At 44.0% G+C, this 14,900-nt stretch overlaps 1 protein-coding gene across 6 annotated transcripts in view; it reads right to left on the bottom strand.

The window, feature by feature from the left end:
* Positions 1–14,900, bottom strand: part of BEND7 (BEN domain containing 7) — a 73,704-nt gene that overhangs the window by 35,648 nt on the left and 23,156 nt on the right. For all 6 annotated transcript variants that reach the window (XM_075124540.1, XM_075124538.1, XM_075124539.1 and 3 more), the window contains exon 6: positions 5,470–5,695. In XM_075124540.1, coding sequence (XP_074980641.1) covers positions 5,470–5,695 — 226 coding nt within the window. The remainder of the gene's footprint in view (positions 1–5,469; positions 5,696–14,900) is intronic.

Genomic DNA, 14,900 nt, shown 5'->3' with positions numbered 1-14,900 from the left:
TCCATGCCTGTGGATCCCTGGGTGCTACCATAATACAAATAATACAAGTAATAATAATCAACTGATTATAATATCAGAGAGTCTATGAGGTGAAAGATTACACTGTCCTTTGAAACGGGCATCAACTTGAATTCTGGTAAATTTAAAAAAAGTTGATAGTAGTTTCAGCTTCTACTCCTCTGCCAATTTTTGTGATTTTACGATCACGTTTGCTTATTTTTAAACAAGATTTCTCTATGTTGTGTGAAAGACAAAGATACACACACACAAACAACAGGAGGAAATGACTACACAGGGAAAACAGTGAAATTGTCGCTACACGAACTGTGGACAAAGTAGAAAGAGAGAATTTCTCCTCTAATCATTTTCAGGTATAGAAATCTTATATATAACTTGTAATGATGGTAGGTAAAATGTTTTCAGACAGAAGGATGATTTTCAAGTTGACAGTGTGCCCTTAAGTTCTCAGCTAATTTCTCCAATGAATGTAGCTTTTTCTCCATTTCTGTATCTATGTCATGGAAAAGGACAAAACTCATCACTAAACAGTATCTGTGAGTTTGGTAGAGTAATGTCTCAATGATAATGCAAACAACGTGATGTTGTTCTTGTGGAGATTTCATACTGGCTCAGTCGTTACTTGGAATAAATGAAACCACAGTGTCTTAGAGCATAGCTCCTCCGGGGAAACCAGTGCTATTGGAGCCAGGCTGAGTAAAGTTCCACGCTGTGTCAACCCTTGGCAACTCGCTGTATTAGCCCCTAGGAAAGAACTCCCCTAATGAAACATGACAAAGGTCATGCACTATCATTTGGTTGATACTCTAAATGCAGTGAATGCAATCCTCTTATTATACCAGTGCCTAGTAGTACCACCACAGACACATTTCTATTTCCATTACAAATTCTATTTTTGAGGGGTTTATAACACAGGCTTTTCAACTGAAATGTGGTCATTTTTGTTTAACTGCTTGTGACCGCTGCTTTCTACAGTGGGGCGAGTTTTGCTATTTCAATGGTGCTGCCCCACCTACTGGAAATATCTGTCCCCTGCTCCCTTTCCTCCATGTCAGCAGATTTTAAAATTCATATTCAAACCTTACTGTTCTCTCGAGTTTATGACCAACTTGCCCTGTAAAGCTTTTTGGGACTTGTATGAAGGATACCATGTAAAAAAATAAGTTTTCCTTGTATGCCAATGTTTATCAGCAATACAGTATTCTCTACGGGACCTTTCAAAGCTAATATATTGTCAATGCATTGGGACAAAAGAATCAATAAGATGTGAATGGAGGCACTGAGTCAATGAACATTATATAGAAACTGCCATTACAGATCAGATCAGTGGTCCATCTAGTCCAGTATTCTGTCTCTTGCAGAGGGGCCAGTACCAGATTCTTCAGAGGAGAGTGTGTAAGAAAACCCTCACTGGACAAATTATGAAATAACCAATTTTTTCCCCTGAGTTAGGCAATCTAAAATCAACCTTCTAATAGAAACCTAGTAAAACCACAACCAGGTTCAGAGTCAATACCAGAGATTCCATCAGAAATATAAGTCAGGACTTAGACATGGTCACAATCAGAATCAGAGAAGGGTAGGACTGGAAGAGACCTCAAGTGGTCCTCTAGTCCAGTCCCCTGCACTGAAGGCAGGACTATGTAATAACTAGACCATTCCTGACAGGTGTTTGTCTAATGTGTTATTAAAAACCTCCAATGACGGAGATTCCACAACCTCCGAAGGCAATTCGTTCCAGTGCTTCCAACTATCAATTCGTTCCAGCTACCCTGACAGTTAGGAAGTTTTTCCTAATGTCCAACCTAAACCGCCCTTGCTGCAATTTAAGCGCATTGATTCTGGTCCTATCCTCAGAGAGCACAGAGGATACTTTGTCTGCCTCCTCCTTTTAACAACTTTTTATGTACTTGAAAACTGTTATGTCCCTCCTTAGTCTTCACTTCTCCAGACTAAACGAACCCAATTCTTTCAATCTTTCCTCATAGCTCATGTCTTTTTAGACCTTCAATTACTTTTGTTGCTTTCCTCTGGACTTTCTCCAGTATGTCCACGTCTTTCCTGAAATGTGGCACCCAGAACTGGACACAATACTCCAGTAGAGGCCTTATCAGCGCAGAGTAGAGTGGAAGAATGACTTCTCGTGTCTTGCTTACAACACTCCTGCTAATACATCCCAGAATGATATTTGCTTTTTTTGCAACAGTGTTACACTGTTGACTCATATTTAGCTTGCGATTCTCTATAACCTCCAGAGCCCTTTTGCAGTACTTCTTCTTAGGTGGTCATTTCCTATTTTGTATGTGCAATTGATTGTTCCTTCTTAAGTAGAGTACTTTGCGTTTCTTCTTATTGAAGTTCATCCTATTTATTTCAGACCATTTCTCCAGTTTGTCCAGATCATTTTTAATCTTAATCCTATCCTCCAAAGCACTTGCAACCCCTCCCAGCTTGCTACTGTTTGCAAATTTTATAAGTGTAGTCTCTATGCCATTATTTAAATCAATGATGAAGATATTGACCAGAACCGGACCAAGGACCGATCCCTGTAGGACCCCACTCGATATGCCCTTCAAGCTTTACTGTGAACCGCTGATTTACATTCTGGAAATGGTTTGCCAACCGTTTATGCACCCACCTTATAGTATCTCCACCTAGGCTGCATTTCCCTAGTTTATTTATGAGAAGGTCATGCGAGACAGTATCAAAAGTCTTACTAAAGTCAAGATATAACATCTACTTCTACTGCTTCCCCCATCCACAAAGCTTGTTACCCTAAGAAAGCTATTAGGTTGGTTTGACATGTTTTTTCTTCACAAATCCATGTTGACTGTTACTTAGCACCTTATTATCTTCTAGATGTTTGCAAATTGATTACTTAAATTACTTGCTCCATTATCTTTCTGGGTACTGAAGTTAAGATGACTGGTCTGTAATTCCCCCGGTTGTCCGTATTCCTCTTTTTATAGATTTGGCACTATATATGCCCTCTTCCAGTCCTCTGGAGTCTCTCCTGTCTTCCATGAGTTTTCGAAGATAAATCGCTAATGGCTCAGATATCTCCTTAGTCAGCTCCTTGAGTATTCTAGGATGTATTTCATCAGGCCCTGGTGAAATGACAACATCTAACTTGTCTAAGTAATTTTTAACTTGTTCTTTCCTTATTTTAGCCCTCAGATCCTACCTCATTTTCCCTCGCATTCACTATGTTTGACTGCCAATCACTCCTATACTTTTTGGTGAAAACTGAAACAAAAAAAAGTAATTTAACACTTCTGCCCTATTTACATTTTCTGTTATTGTCTGTTCCCCCTCACTGAGTAATGGACCTACCCTGTCCTTGGTCTTCCTCTTGTTTCTAATGTATTTGTAGAATATTTTCTTGTTACCCATTAGGTCTACAGCTGGTTTAATCTAGTTTTTTGCCCTGACCTGTCTAATTTTGTCCCTACATACTTGTGTTATTTGTTTATATTCATCCTTTGTAATTTGACCTAGTTGCCACTTTTTGTAGGACTCTTTTTTGAGTTTCAGATCATTGAAGCTCTCCTGGCTAATCCAGGGTGGTCTCTCTCCAGACTTCCTATCTTTCCTACACAGTAAGATAGTTTGCTCATGTGCCCTTAATAATATCTCTTTGAAAAACTGCCAGCTCTCTCAAACTATTTTTCCCCTTAGACTTGCTTCCCATGGAAACTTACCTACCAAATCTCTGAGTTTGCTCAAGTCTGCCTTTTTGAAATCCATTGTGTTTATTGTGCTGTTTTTCCTCCTACCATGCCTTGGAATCATGAACTCTATCATTTCATGATCACTTTCATCCAGGCTGCCTTCCACTTTCAAATTCTCAACCAGTTCCAAAATCAAATCTGGAACAGGCTTTCCCATAGCTGCTTTCTCCACCTTCTGAAATAAAAAATTGTCTGCAATGCATTCCAAGAACTTGTTGAATAATCTGTGCCCTACTGTTCCCAACAGATGTCTGGGTAGCTGAAGTCCCCCATCACCACCAAGTCCTGTGCTTTGGATGATTTTGTTAATTGTTTAAAAAAAGCTTCATCCAGCTTCTTCTTCCTGGTTAGGCGGTCTGTAGTAGATCTCTACCATGACATCACCCTTGGTTTTTACCCCTTTTATCCTTACCCAGAAACTTTCCACAAGTCTGTCTCCTACTTCCATCTCCGCCTCAGTTCAAATGCATATATCTTTGATATACAAGGCAACACCTCCTCCCTTTTCCCCTGCCTGTCCTTCCTGAGCAAACTGTACCTTTCTATACCAATATTCCTGTCATGTGTATTATCCCACCAAGTCTCTGTGATGCAACTGTCATAGTCGTGTTTATTCACTAGCATTTCTAGTTCTTCTTTTTATTCCCCATCCTTCTTGCATTAGTATATAGATATCTAAGACGCTGATTTGATTTCCCCTCTATGTTTCCTCTTGTCTCTCCCTTGTCCCTGCTATAATGGCCCAGATTCTGACCCTTCTCCCAGGTCTCCATAGTCCATATATTCTTAACTTCCAGATTAGCTAATAGCCACTCATAACTAGGAATGAATCACATGTACTTTAAAAGCTCCAGATGGTACAAAATGTAGCAGCCTGTCCACTTACCACAGATCACCCCTTTCTGCACTAGATCCCTGATTAAGTTGAATACAGAGTCTCTGTCCTAATACTCAAAGCCCTGGACCATAATTTCCTCTTGCAGCTATATTCTACTGATTGTCAATGGGGGAAGACAACTCAGAGGTGGACAGAACATTCACAGTAGCTTGACCTAGACTATGGAACTCACTCTCACAAGACAAGCGGGACCACAACCTCACTGACATCAGAATTAGATACAAAACTCATTTCCTTTACTAGATTTTCCTCAATAAGATCTTTCCCACCTCACTGCCAGCCACAAACTACTAATCCAGTTATTCATAGACCAGATATGACACTGTCAGGTGCACAGCAAGCTTTTCGATTCTACCCTGCCAATGTGCCTCTACCCTGATCTGGAAGGACCAAGGCAGAATTATGGCAATCAGGGACCCAAGGTAAAACTCAGGAGAGTTCTCCCATGACCCCACATCTCCATGTAGTGGCAGCAGGCTTCAATCTAACGAATGAGCAGTGCATTTCTCTAGTTGGAGCAATTGTTTCAGGCTGTCTTCTGACTCAAAATGGATATCAAGTGTTTTTCTTTACATCCATGAAGGCCAGAAAAAAAAATTTTAAATTGAGATTCTTATCTCATCACATGTCTTCAGGGGCTCGGGACCTAGGCATGAGCCTCTAGCTTAATCAGAAATTATGGAAAAATTATAAAAAGAAGAATGCACATTTTTCTGACCCAAATGCCAAGGATTCTAAGGTCCTGGCATTACTCAATGACTACAGCATATTCTCAGCTAAGGATGGAGATATGTATATACAGGAAACAAAGCAGAAATATACCTTTTATTGCACCCACAATATTTTGGTCTAGTCCTTTTCGGTTGTCATTGAGTCCTCTTTTCCTCTTGCCATTGGGTAAAGAGTTAGCCAAGGTCTTGTCATCAAAAAATGCACACACCAGCTTCCTAAACAGCAGGCTTCCTGAGCGAGTATAGTTTGACAATATAGAGTCCAGCTGAGATTTGGGCATAAAGACATCAAAGCCTTCAGCAAGTTGCACTTCTGGCTACCAAAGGGAAACAAATATTTTAATTAAAATAGTGTTCACACATGTTGCTGTACATGCACATCCAGCAAGCTTCATTGTCACTTTGCGATCACATCCATGAAGCTTATCCAGGAGTCATGATAAAAAACGGTTACTCACCTTCTCGTAACTGTTGTTCTTCGAGATGTGCTGCTCATATCCCTTCCCATCAGGTGTGTGTGTGTGCCGCGCGCACAGTCGTAGGAAAGTTTTCCCCCTAGCAGCACCCGTTGGGTTGGCCGTGGAACCCCCTAGAGTGGCGCCTTCATGGCACTCAATATATGACCCTGCTGACCCGGCACCTCCTCAGTTTCTTCTTGCTGGTTACTCTGACAGAGGGGAAGGCGGGTGGGTTTGGGATGGATATGAGCAGCACATCTTGAAGAACAACAGTTACGAGAAGGTGAGTAACCGTTTTTTCTTCTTCGAGTGATTGCTCATATCGATTCCAATCAGGTGACTCCCAAGCCTTACCTAGGCGGTGGGGTCAGAGTTATGGAATCGCAGATTGGAGCACCGCTCTGACAAAAGCTGCATCATCTCTGGCATGCTGGACAATGGCGTAATGAGAGGTACCGTATGAACGGAGGATCAAGTTGCTGCCCTGCAGATTTCTTGGATTGGGACCTGGGCCAGGAATGCCACCAATGAGGCCTATGCCCTTGTGGAGTGTGCAGTAAGTGCCTGGGCTGGTGTCTTGGCCAGCTTGTAGCATGTGTGGATGCAGGACGTGATCCAGGAAGATATTCTTTGTGATGAGACTGGTAGGCCTTTCATGCGGTCAGCCACTGCTATGAACAACTGGTTCAATTTCCTGAATGGCTTGGTGCATTCAATATAGAAGGCTAATGCTTGTCAAACATCCAAGGAGTGCAGCCTCTGCTCATGGCTCCTGGTATGAGGCTTTGGACAAAAGAACACGCAGGAATAGGTCTTGGCTAGTATGGAAATGTGATGCCGTTTTAGGCAGAGAGGGCCGGGTGAGGGCTGAGCTGCACCATGTTCTTGTGGAAAACTGTGTAAGGTAGGTTGGAGGTAAGGGCCTTTAACTCAGACACACTTTTTGCTGATGTGATGGCAATTAGGAAGGCCACCTTCTACGATAGGTAGAGAAGGGAGCAAGTCACCAACGGAGAGGACCAAATTAAGGTCCCACGCAGGAACAGGCTGTCTAATCTGGGGATGTAGCTGGTCCAGACCCTTGAGGAACCATCCAACCATGGGGTTGGCGAAGACGGAGCGTCCACAGGCTCTGGGGTGGAAAGCCGAGAAAGCCACTAGGTATATCTTTATGGATGACACTCCGAGGCCTTGCTATTTCAGATGCAGAATGTACTCCAGAATAAGAGGTAATGGTGTCTGAAGTGGGGGCATATGACGCTGGTCACACCAGCAAGTGAACCTCTTCCACTTCGCCTGATATGTGGTCCTCGTGGAGGGCTTTCTGCTGCAGAGTAAGACCTCCCTTACCTGCTCCGAGCACAGGAGCTCCATAGGATTCAGCCATGAAGCTTCCAGGCCACAAGGAGGAGGGACCGGAGGTCTGGGTGACGAAGACGACCGTGGTCCTGAGTGATCAAGTCGGGGAGGAGCGGCAACGTGATCGGAGTGTCGACCGACAGATCCAGAAGCGTGGTGTGCCAGTGTTGTTGAGGCTATACTGGTGCCATGCTGGTGCCACCACGCCCTGGTTCTCATGGGCGACTTCAATCACCCTGATATCTGCTGGGAGAGCACTACAGCGGTGCACAGACAATCCAGGAAGTTTTTGGAAAATGTAGGGGACAATTTCCTGGTGCAAGTGCTGGAGGAACCAACTAGGGGGAGAGCTTTTCTTGACCTGCTGCTCACAAACGGGGAAGAATTAGTAAGGGGAAGCAAAAGTGGATGGGAATCTGGGAGGCAGTGACCATGAGTTGGTCGAGTTCAGGATCCTGACACAGGGAAGAAAGGTAAGCAGCAGAATACGGACCCTGGACTTCAGGAAAGCAGACTTTGACTCCCTCAGGGAACTGATGCGTAGGATCCCCTGGGGGAATAACATGAGGGGGAAAGGAGTCCAGGAGAGCTGGCTGTATTTCAAAGAATCCCTATTGAGGTTATAGGGACAAACCATCCCGATGTGTCGAAAGAATAGTAAATATGGCAGGCGACCAGCTTGGCTTAACAGTGAAATCCTTGCGGATCTTAAACATAAAAAAGAAGCTTACAAGATGTGGAAGATTGGACAAATGACCAGCGAAGAGTATAAAAATGTTGCTCAGGCATGTAGGAATGAAATCAGGAGGGCCAAATCGCACCTGGAGCTGCAGCTAGCAAGAGATGTTAAGAGTAACAAGAAAGGTTTCTTCAGGTATGTTGGCAACAAGAAGAAAGCCAAGGAAAGTGTGGGCCCCTTAATGAATGAGGGAGGCAACCTAGTGACAGAGGATGTGGAAAAAGCTAATGTACTCAATGCTTTTTTTGCCTCTGTCTTCACGAACAAGGTCAGCTCCCAGACTACTGCGCTGGGCAACACAGCATGGGGAGTACGTGGCCAGCCCTCTGTGGAGAAAGAAGTGGTTCGGGACTATTTAGAAAAGCTGGACGTGCACAAGTCCATGGGGCCGGATGCGTTGCATCCGAGAGTGCTAAAGGAGTTGGCAGCTGTGATTGCAGAGCCATTGGCCATTATCTTTGAAAACTCATGGCGATAGGGGGAAGTCCCGGATGACTGGAAAAAGCCTAATCTAGTGCCCATCTTTAAAAAAGGGAAGAAGGAGGATCCTGGGAACTACAGGCCAGTCACCCTCACCTCAGTCCCCGGAAAAATTATGGAGCAGGTCCTCAAGGAATCAATCCTGAAGCACTTACATGAGAGGAAAGTGATCAGGAACAGTCAGCATGGATTCACCAAGGGAAGGTCATGCCTGACTAATCTAATCGCCTTCTATGATGAGATTACTGGTTCTGTGGATGAAGGGAAAGCAGTGGATATATTGTTTTTTGACTTTAGCAAAGCTTTTGACACAGTATTTCTCCCACAGTATTCTTGTCAGCAAGTTAAAGAAGTATGGGCTGGATACTACTACCACTATAAGGTGGGTAGAAAGTTGGCTAGATTGTCGGGCTCAACGGGTAGTGATCAATGGCTCCATGTCTGGATGGCAGCCGGTATCAAGTGGAGTGCCCCAAGGGTCGGTCCTGGGGCCGGTTTTGTTCATATATCTTCATAAATGATCTGGAGGATGGTGTGGATTGCACTCTCAGCAAATTTGCGGATGATACTAAACTAGGAGGAGTGGTAGATACGGTGGCAGGTAGGGTCAGGATACAGAGGGACCTAGACAAATTGGAGGATTGGGCCAAAAGAAATCTGATGAGGTTCAACAAAGATAAGTGCAGGGTCCTGCACTTAGGACGGAAGAATCCAATGCACCGCTACAGACTAGGGACCGAATGGCTCGGCAGCAGTTCTGCAGGAAAGGACCTAGGGGTGACAGTGGACGAGAAGCTGGATATGAGTCAACAATGTGCCCTTGTTGCCAAGAAGGCCAATGGCATTTTGGGATGTATAAGTAGGGGCATAGCCAGCAGATCGAGGGACGTGATTGTTCCCTTCTATTCAACATTGGTGAGGCCTCATCTGGAGTACTGTGTCCAGTTTTGGGCCCCACACTACAAGAAGGATGTGGAAAAATTGGAAAGAGTCCAGCGGAGGGCAACAAAAATGATTAGGGGTCTGGAACACATGACTTATGAGGAGAGGCTGAGGGAACTGGGATTGTTTAGTCTGCAGAAGAGAAGAATGAGGGGGGATTTGATAGTTGCTTTCAACTACCTTAGAGGTGGTTCCAAAGAGGATGGTTCTAGACTATTCTCAGTGGTAGAAGAGGACAGGACAAAGTGTAATGGTCTCAAGTTGCAGTGGGGGAGGTTTAGGTTGGATATTAGGAAAAACTTTTTCACCAGGAGGGTGGTGAAACACTGGAATGCATTACCTAGGGAGGTGGTAAAATCTCCTTCCTTAGAAGTTTTTAAGGTCAGGCTTGACAAAGCCCTGTCTGGGATGATTTAATTGGGGATTGGTCCTGCTTTGAACAGGGGCTTGGACTAGATGACCTCCTGAGGTCCCTTTCAACCCTGATATTCTATGATTCTATGATCTTTGCCCCGTTTCTGCAGACCTTGAGCAGGACCTTGTGCACAAGAGTGATTGGGGGAAAGGCGTAGCGCAGACGGCCTCCCCAGGGTAGCAGGAATGTGTCTGCGATTGAGCCCGGGCTGCTTTTCTGGAAGGAAAAAAACTGGGCACTTCCTGTTGCTCTGAGTGGTGAAAAGGTCGACCTGGGGAAACCCGCACCTCTGGAAGATGGAGTAAAGTCTAGCCAGATAGACTGGCTGTGGAAGGACTTGCTGAGGTGGTCTGCCAGTAAGTTCTGGGCTCCTGGCAGATATGATGCTTCCAGGTGAATGGAGTGGGCTATACAGAATTCCCACAGACTGAGAGCCTCCTGACAGAGGGCGAGGACCAGGTTCCACCATGCTTGTTGATTTAAAACATTGCAGTGGTATTGTCGGTCATGACGGCCATGTGGCTGGACTTGCAGACAAGACTGAAAGGCCTGGCATGTGAATCACACCGCTCTGAGCTCCTTGATATTGATATGGATAAAAAGCTCATCCTGTGACCAGAGGCCCTGCATTCGCAGATATCCCAGATGTGCACCCCAACCTATTGCTGATGCATCCTTAACTAGAGACAAGGACAGCTGAGGGCTGCTGAAGGGGACTCCTTTACAGACTATTTGAGCATCAAGCCACCACTGGAGTGACTCTAGCACCTGCTATGTCACTGTGACCACTAGTCCCAGGCTGTCGCACCCTGGGCGATATGTCGAAGTGAGCCACGTCTGCAGAGATCTGAGTCTCAGCCTGGCATGTTGGACCACGTGTGTGCAGGCCGCCATGTGACCAAGGAGACTGAGGCAATTCCTTGCTGTAGCGGTCAGGTATTCTCTCATGCATGGAATGATGCTTGCCATGGCTTGGAATTGGGGCTCCGACAAACTCTATCCTCTGGGTCGGAGACAAGGTGGACTTGTTCATGTTGAGGAGGAAACCCAGTCTCTCGAACGTGGATATGGCCAGACAGACCTGTGACTCCACCTGTTCTCTGGTATGCTCCCTGAGCACCCAATCTTCAAAGTAAGGGTATACCTGCATCTGCCTCCTTCAGAAGAAGGTTGCTACCACTGACATGCACTTGGTGAACACTTGTGGGGCTGTTAATGGGCCGAAGGGAAGGACCGTGAACTGATAATGTTTTTGGTCAATCAGAAACCTGAAAAAATGTCTGTGAGCAGGGAGAATCACTATGTGAAAGTATGCATCTTTCATGTTGAGGGTGGAGAATCAGTCTCCTGGATCCAGAGAAGGGATAATTATATTGAGGGAAACTATGCAGAATTTCAACTTTACCATGAACTTGTTGAGTCCTTGCAGGCTAGAATGAGTCTGAGACCCCCTTTGGCTTTGGGGATTAGGAAATAGCAGGAATAGAATTCCTTGCCAGTGAGGAACCTCCTCCACCACTCCTATGGCAAGGAGCGCCTGCATCTCCTGGATAAGGAGATGCTCATGAGATGGGTCCCTGAAGAGGGATGGGGGGGGGGGGGGGGGGGGACTGGGTCCTGCCGCGCCGATGTGGGTTGTGGTCTAAGTGCTGCCTTCATAAGGAGCTGTTTCAAACTAAAGTCCCACTCCTTCTTGGTTCGGGGACAAAAGCCCTTACAAATCCTGCACTCTTCTGACTGATGTGCTTCCCCAGACACTTTAAACAAGCGTCATGAGGGTCGCCCATTGGCATGGGCTTGTTACAGGACTTGCAGGGCTTGAACCCCTGGGACTTAGGCATGTAAGTCCCACAAAGAGAACACAGTCAGGGTGAAGGGTAAACCCTCCAGCCCAACAGCTAACTAACTACTAACTAGAACTACAATAGCTAAGAACAAACTAAGAACTGAACTACTACACAATACAGTCTGAAAGAGAAGCTAGGGAAACATGGAGAGCTTGCAAAGCAAGATGCCACAGTTCTAACGACCATCACTGGCGGTAAGAAGGAACTGAGGAGGCACCGGGTCGACAGGGTCGTATATTGAGCGCCATGAAGACATCATGCCCGGGGGCTCCACAGCCAACCCGATGGGTGCTGCTACGGGAAAAAACATTCCGACGACTGTGCACGTGGCGTGGACACACCTAATTGGAATCTATACAAGCAATCACTCTAAGAACAGTTTATTTTACTGAAATAAAAGTAACCAGTGAATGACCACATTAAAAGGCAAGTCAAATAATTATACAGATTGTCATCTTTATGTGCCATTGCAGCTACTCAACACTTACTATGCTACTTCTTTGTACACAGCAAAAAACTAAACCAAACAAAAACCCAAAGGGCAAGGATACCTTGCAATATGGTAGGGCCCAGAAGGTCACCACCAGAACAATGTCATTTGGAAAAGGCCAAATAGCCTTTTAAAATAGGGTTTATATGACCTTTTAGTGGATCTGATTCACTCCCCTGAGCACAGGGAGTACAATCTGCATCTTTCTGCACTAATGGAGCAGTTCACTCATGGGGCACCACAGAAGGGATATGTTCCCAGGGAGGACATGTGGTTGTACGGCAACCATCTTCCAGTAGGGTACTGGCTTTAAGTTCTATTCAAAGCTCCACAGGAAGTCAAGTCAGTAGGACCTCGCAGGGCAAGGACAACTCATGTGTGTGAAAGACGGCAGAAACTGAGTAAATGATTGCTCCCAAATCCTGTGTTGGCTTGCGAATCACTCTCCTTCTTGTTAGCATGTAGCCTGAGTGCATCCTTAGAATATGACGACATTAAATTAACATCTTATTATAGCAAAAAGAAATTGTGGTAAATCATACAGCTAAATGACACCGCCAGAAGAAAAGGAGGAAAATATCACTGCCTTGTATTTCCTGCACAGCTAGACTCTCTTATTAAGCACTTTTAGGTCTAACATTTCCCAAAGGTCTCGGAGAGGATCCCCACCTCACAATACACATTGGGCATGAACAATGTGTATTTTTGTGCAATTACACATTTTGGGCAGGTTTGCTCAAGCAACATTTTGTTTTATTAATGCAAACGTCCACCTGCAAATACTATGGATATGTTTTCAAAGATGCATGCATAGGCATAAGTGGTAGTATGTACGGCGCTATGCTGCAGAAGAGCTTCTCTCACCCACATAGCTACTGCTGCTTGTTGTGGGTGGTTTAATTATGTTGACGAGAGAGCTCTCTCTCATCAGCGTAGAGGGCTACAGAAGAGATCTGACAGCAGCGCAAGTGCATCAGTACAGCTATGCCACTGTAAGCTTTCTAGTGTAGACATAGCCTTAGAAATCTAAGGCCATGTCTACACGTACAAGCTTACAGCGGCATATGTTATGCCGTGTTATGCCGATGTGTCAGAGCTCTCCTGTCGACATAATAAAAGCAGCTCATCAACCAGCAGTAGCTATAGCACTGTGCATACAATCGCTTAGGCCAGCAAAACTTATGTCGCTGAGGGGGGTGATTTTTTTCAAACCCATGAGCGACAAAAGTTTTGCCAACGTAAGTGCTCGTGTAGATATGGTCTAACAAGATCCCAGTGATGCAAGGAGGAAATGCCATAAACAAATCTAATTAATACTGCTGTGAATTACCTGTGAAAAACACCTGTGCATCGGAGGAGGGGGAAGGGAGAGAACAGAGTCAATGTAATGTTAATTTAGGCTTTTTAAAATAAATTAATCAATTTGTACCTCAGACACATAAATTGAAGGTAAAATGCTGATTTATCACTGCATTCCTTTAGTAGCAAATTATTCTTCAATCAAAGGCAATCAGTACTTAATTGAGATTTCATGGACAATTTTGAACGTGATTTATCAAATGGAATAGCTCTTGTTAGCAGATAATAATCAGGGTATAAAGAACTGGTGGGTAACTATTCATGTACAGTGTAATATAAATTATCTGCATTAACAGTAAAGCAAAGACAAGAAAGTTTAACTATAAGTAAGTGATCATTACATTTAAAAAGGGCTAATCTGGTTCATGGGCCAGATTCTGAGCTCTGATCCACTGATGTGACTCCAGGGTACCTCAACTGAAACCTTAACATTGGTTTCAGTGAAGTTATCCTTGATTTACTGAAGTCGAATGGGGATCGCTTTCTAGGCAAAGATGTAGTGAAAATAATATTGGCATTGGTTAGTAATTGTATTAATCAGTACATACAAGGCGCAATTTGTACAATTTTCCAGTGAGAGTATTTATATACTGTACTTCAAAACTGCCTTTCGGTTTTCATAGGCGCTCAGACACGATGGCCATGAGTGCAATAGAAATGCCTATAAATAAATAGAAGGAAAAGATAAAACAATGTCCTTATTCATTCTTTTTAAAAAGTGATATTATTTAATCCATTCAAAATTTTTAGAGATTTCATTTTATTTCCACTGGTAAATATATCCACCCCCAAACCTCAGCTTTCTTCTTTTGAAAATAAAACCCATATGGTTTAAATAATAATAAAAAAATCTTGCTTATTTTCAGAACTGTCCGAAGCTGCTTTGGTGGTGGGGAAGGTTCAGATGCTGGAAACATACTGAACCAACAAGCGTGGCAGATAGCGTTTGGTCGTTCCAAACAACGGAAGCAAGATGAGGCCCAATTTTTAAGCCAAGCTTCCATTTTCAGGGTGCAAAACTGCCATCTACAAGGAACTGCGGCCAGATTGAATCACCACAGAACTAGTGTGAATGAAACGAACCCATGAAACTGTGGATAAAATTCCATTGCACACACAAAGCTTCCTGAAAAACTGGAGATCCAACCTAAAAATCAAGCCACAAGCACAGAAGTCTTATAAATGTAAATTGCATATTTGAGTCAGAAGTTACCCAATATCTACTGTTTCAGAGTCTACGATCTACTGTCGCTTCAAACATTTCTAATCACAATACTGCAACAAAAGAACCTTTGAAAAGCATTAAACTACTGTAGTTGCTATATATCGTTACACAGACTCTCTTGCATGACACTGTAATCTAATTAGTGGTGTAGCTTGCATCTATATAACTGAATTATCATGACTGCTCTTTTTTATTATTAGTTTGCACT

The sequence above is a fragment of the Caretta caretta genome, chromosome 1 (genome assembly GCF_965140235.1).
Source record: "Caretta caretta isolate rCarCar2 chromosome 1, rCarCar1.hap1, whole genome shotgun sequence".
NCBI classification, from domain to species: domain Eukaryota; kingdom Metazoa; phylum Chordata; order Testudines; family Cheloniidae; genus Caretta; species Caretta caretta.
The sequence above is the reverse complement of the archived record's forward strand: the minus strand, read 5'-3'. Positions and strand labels throughout refer to the sequence as shown.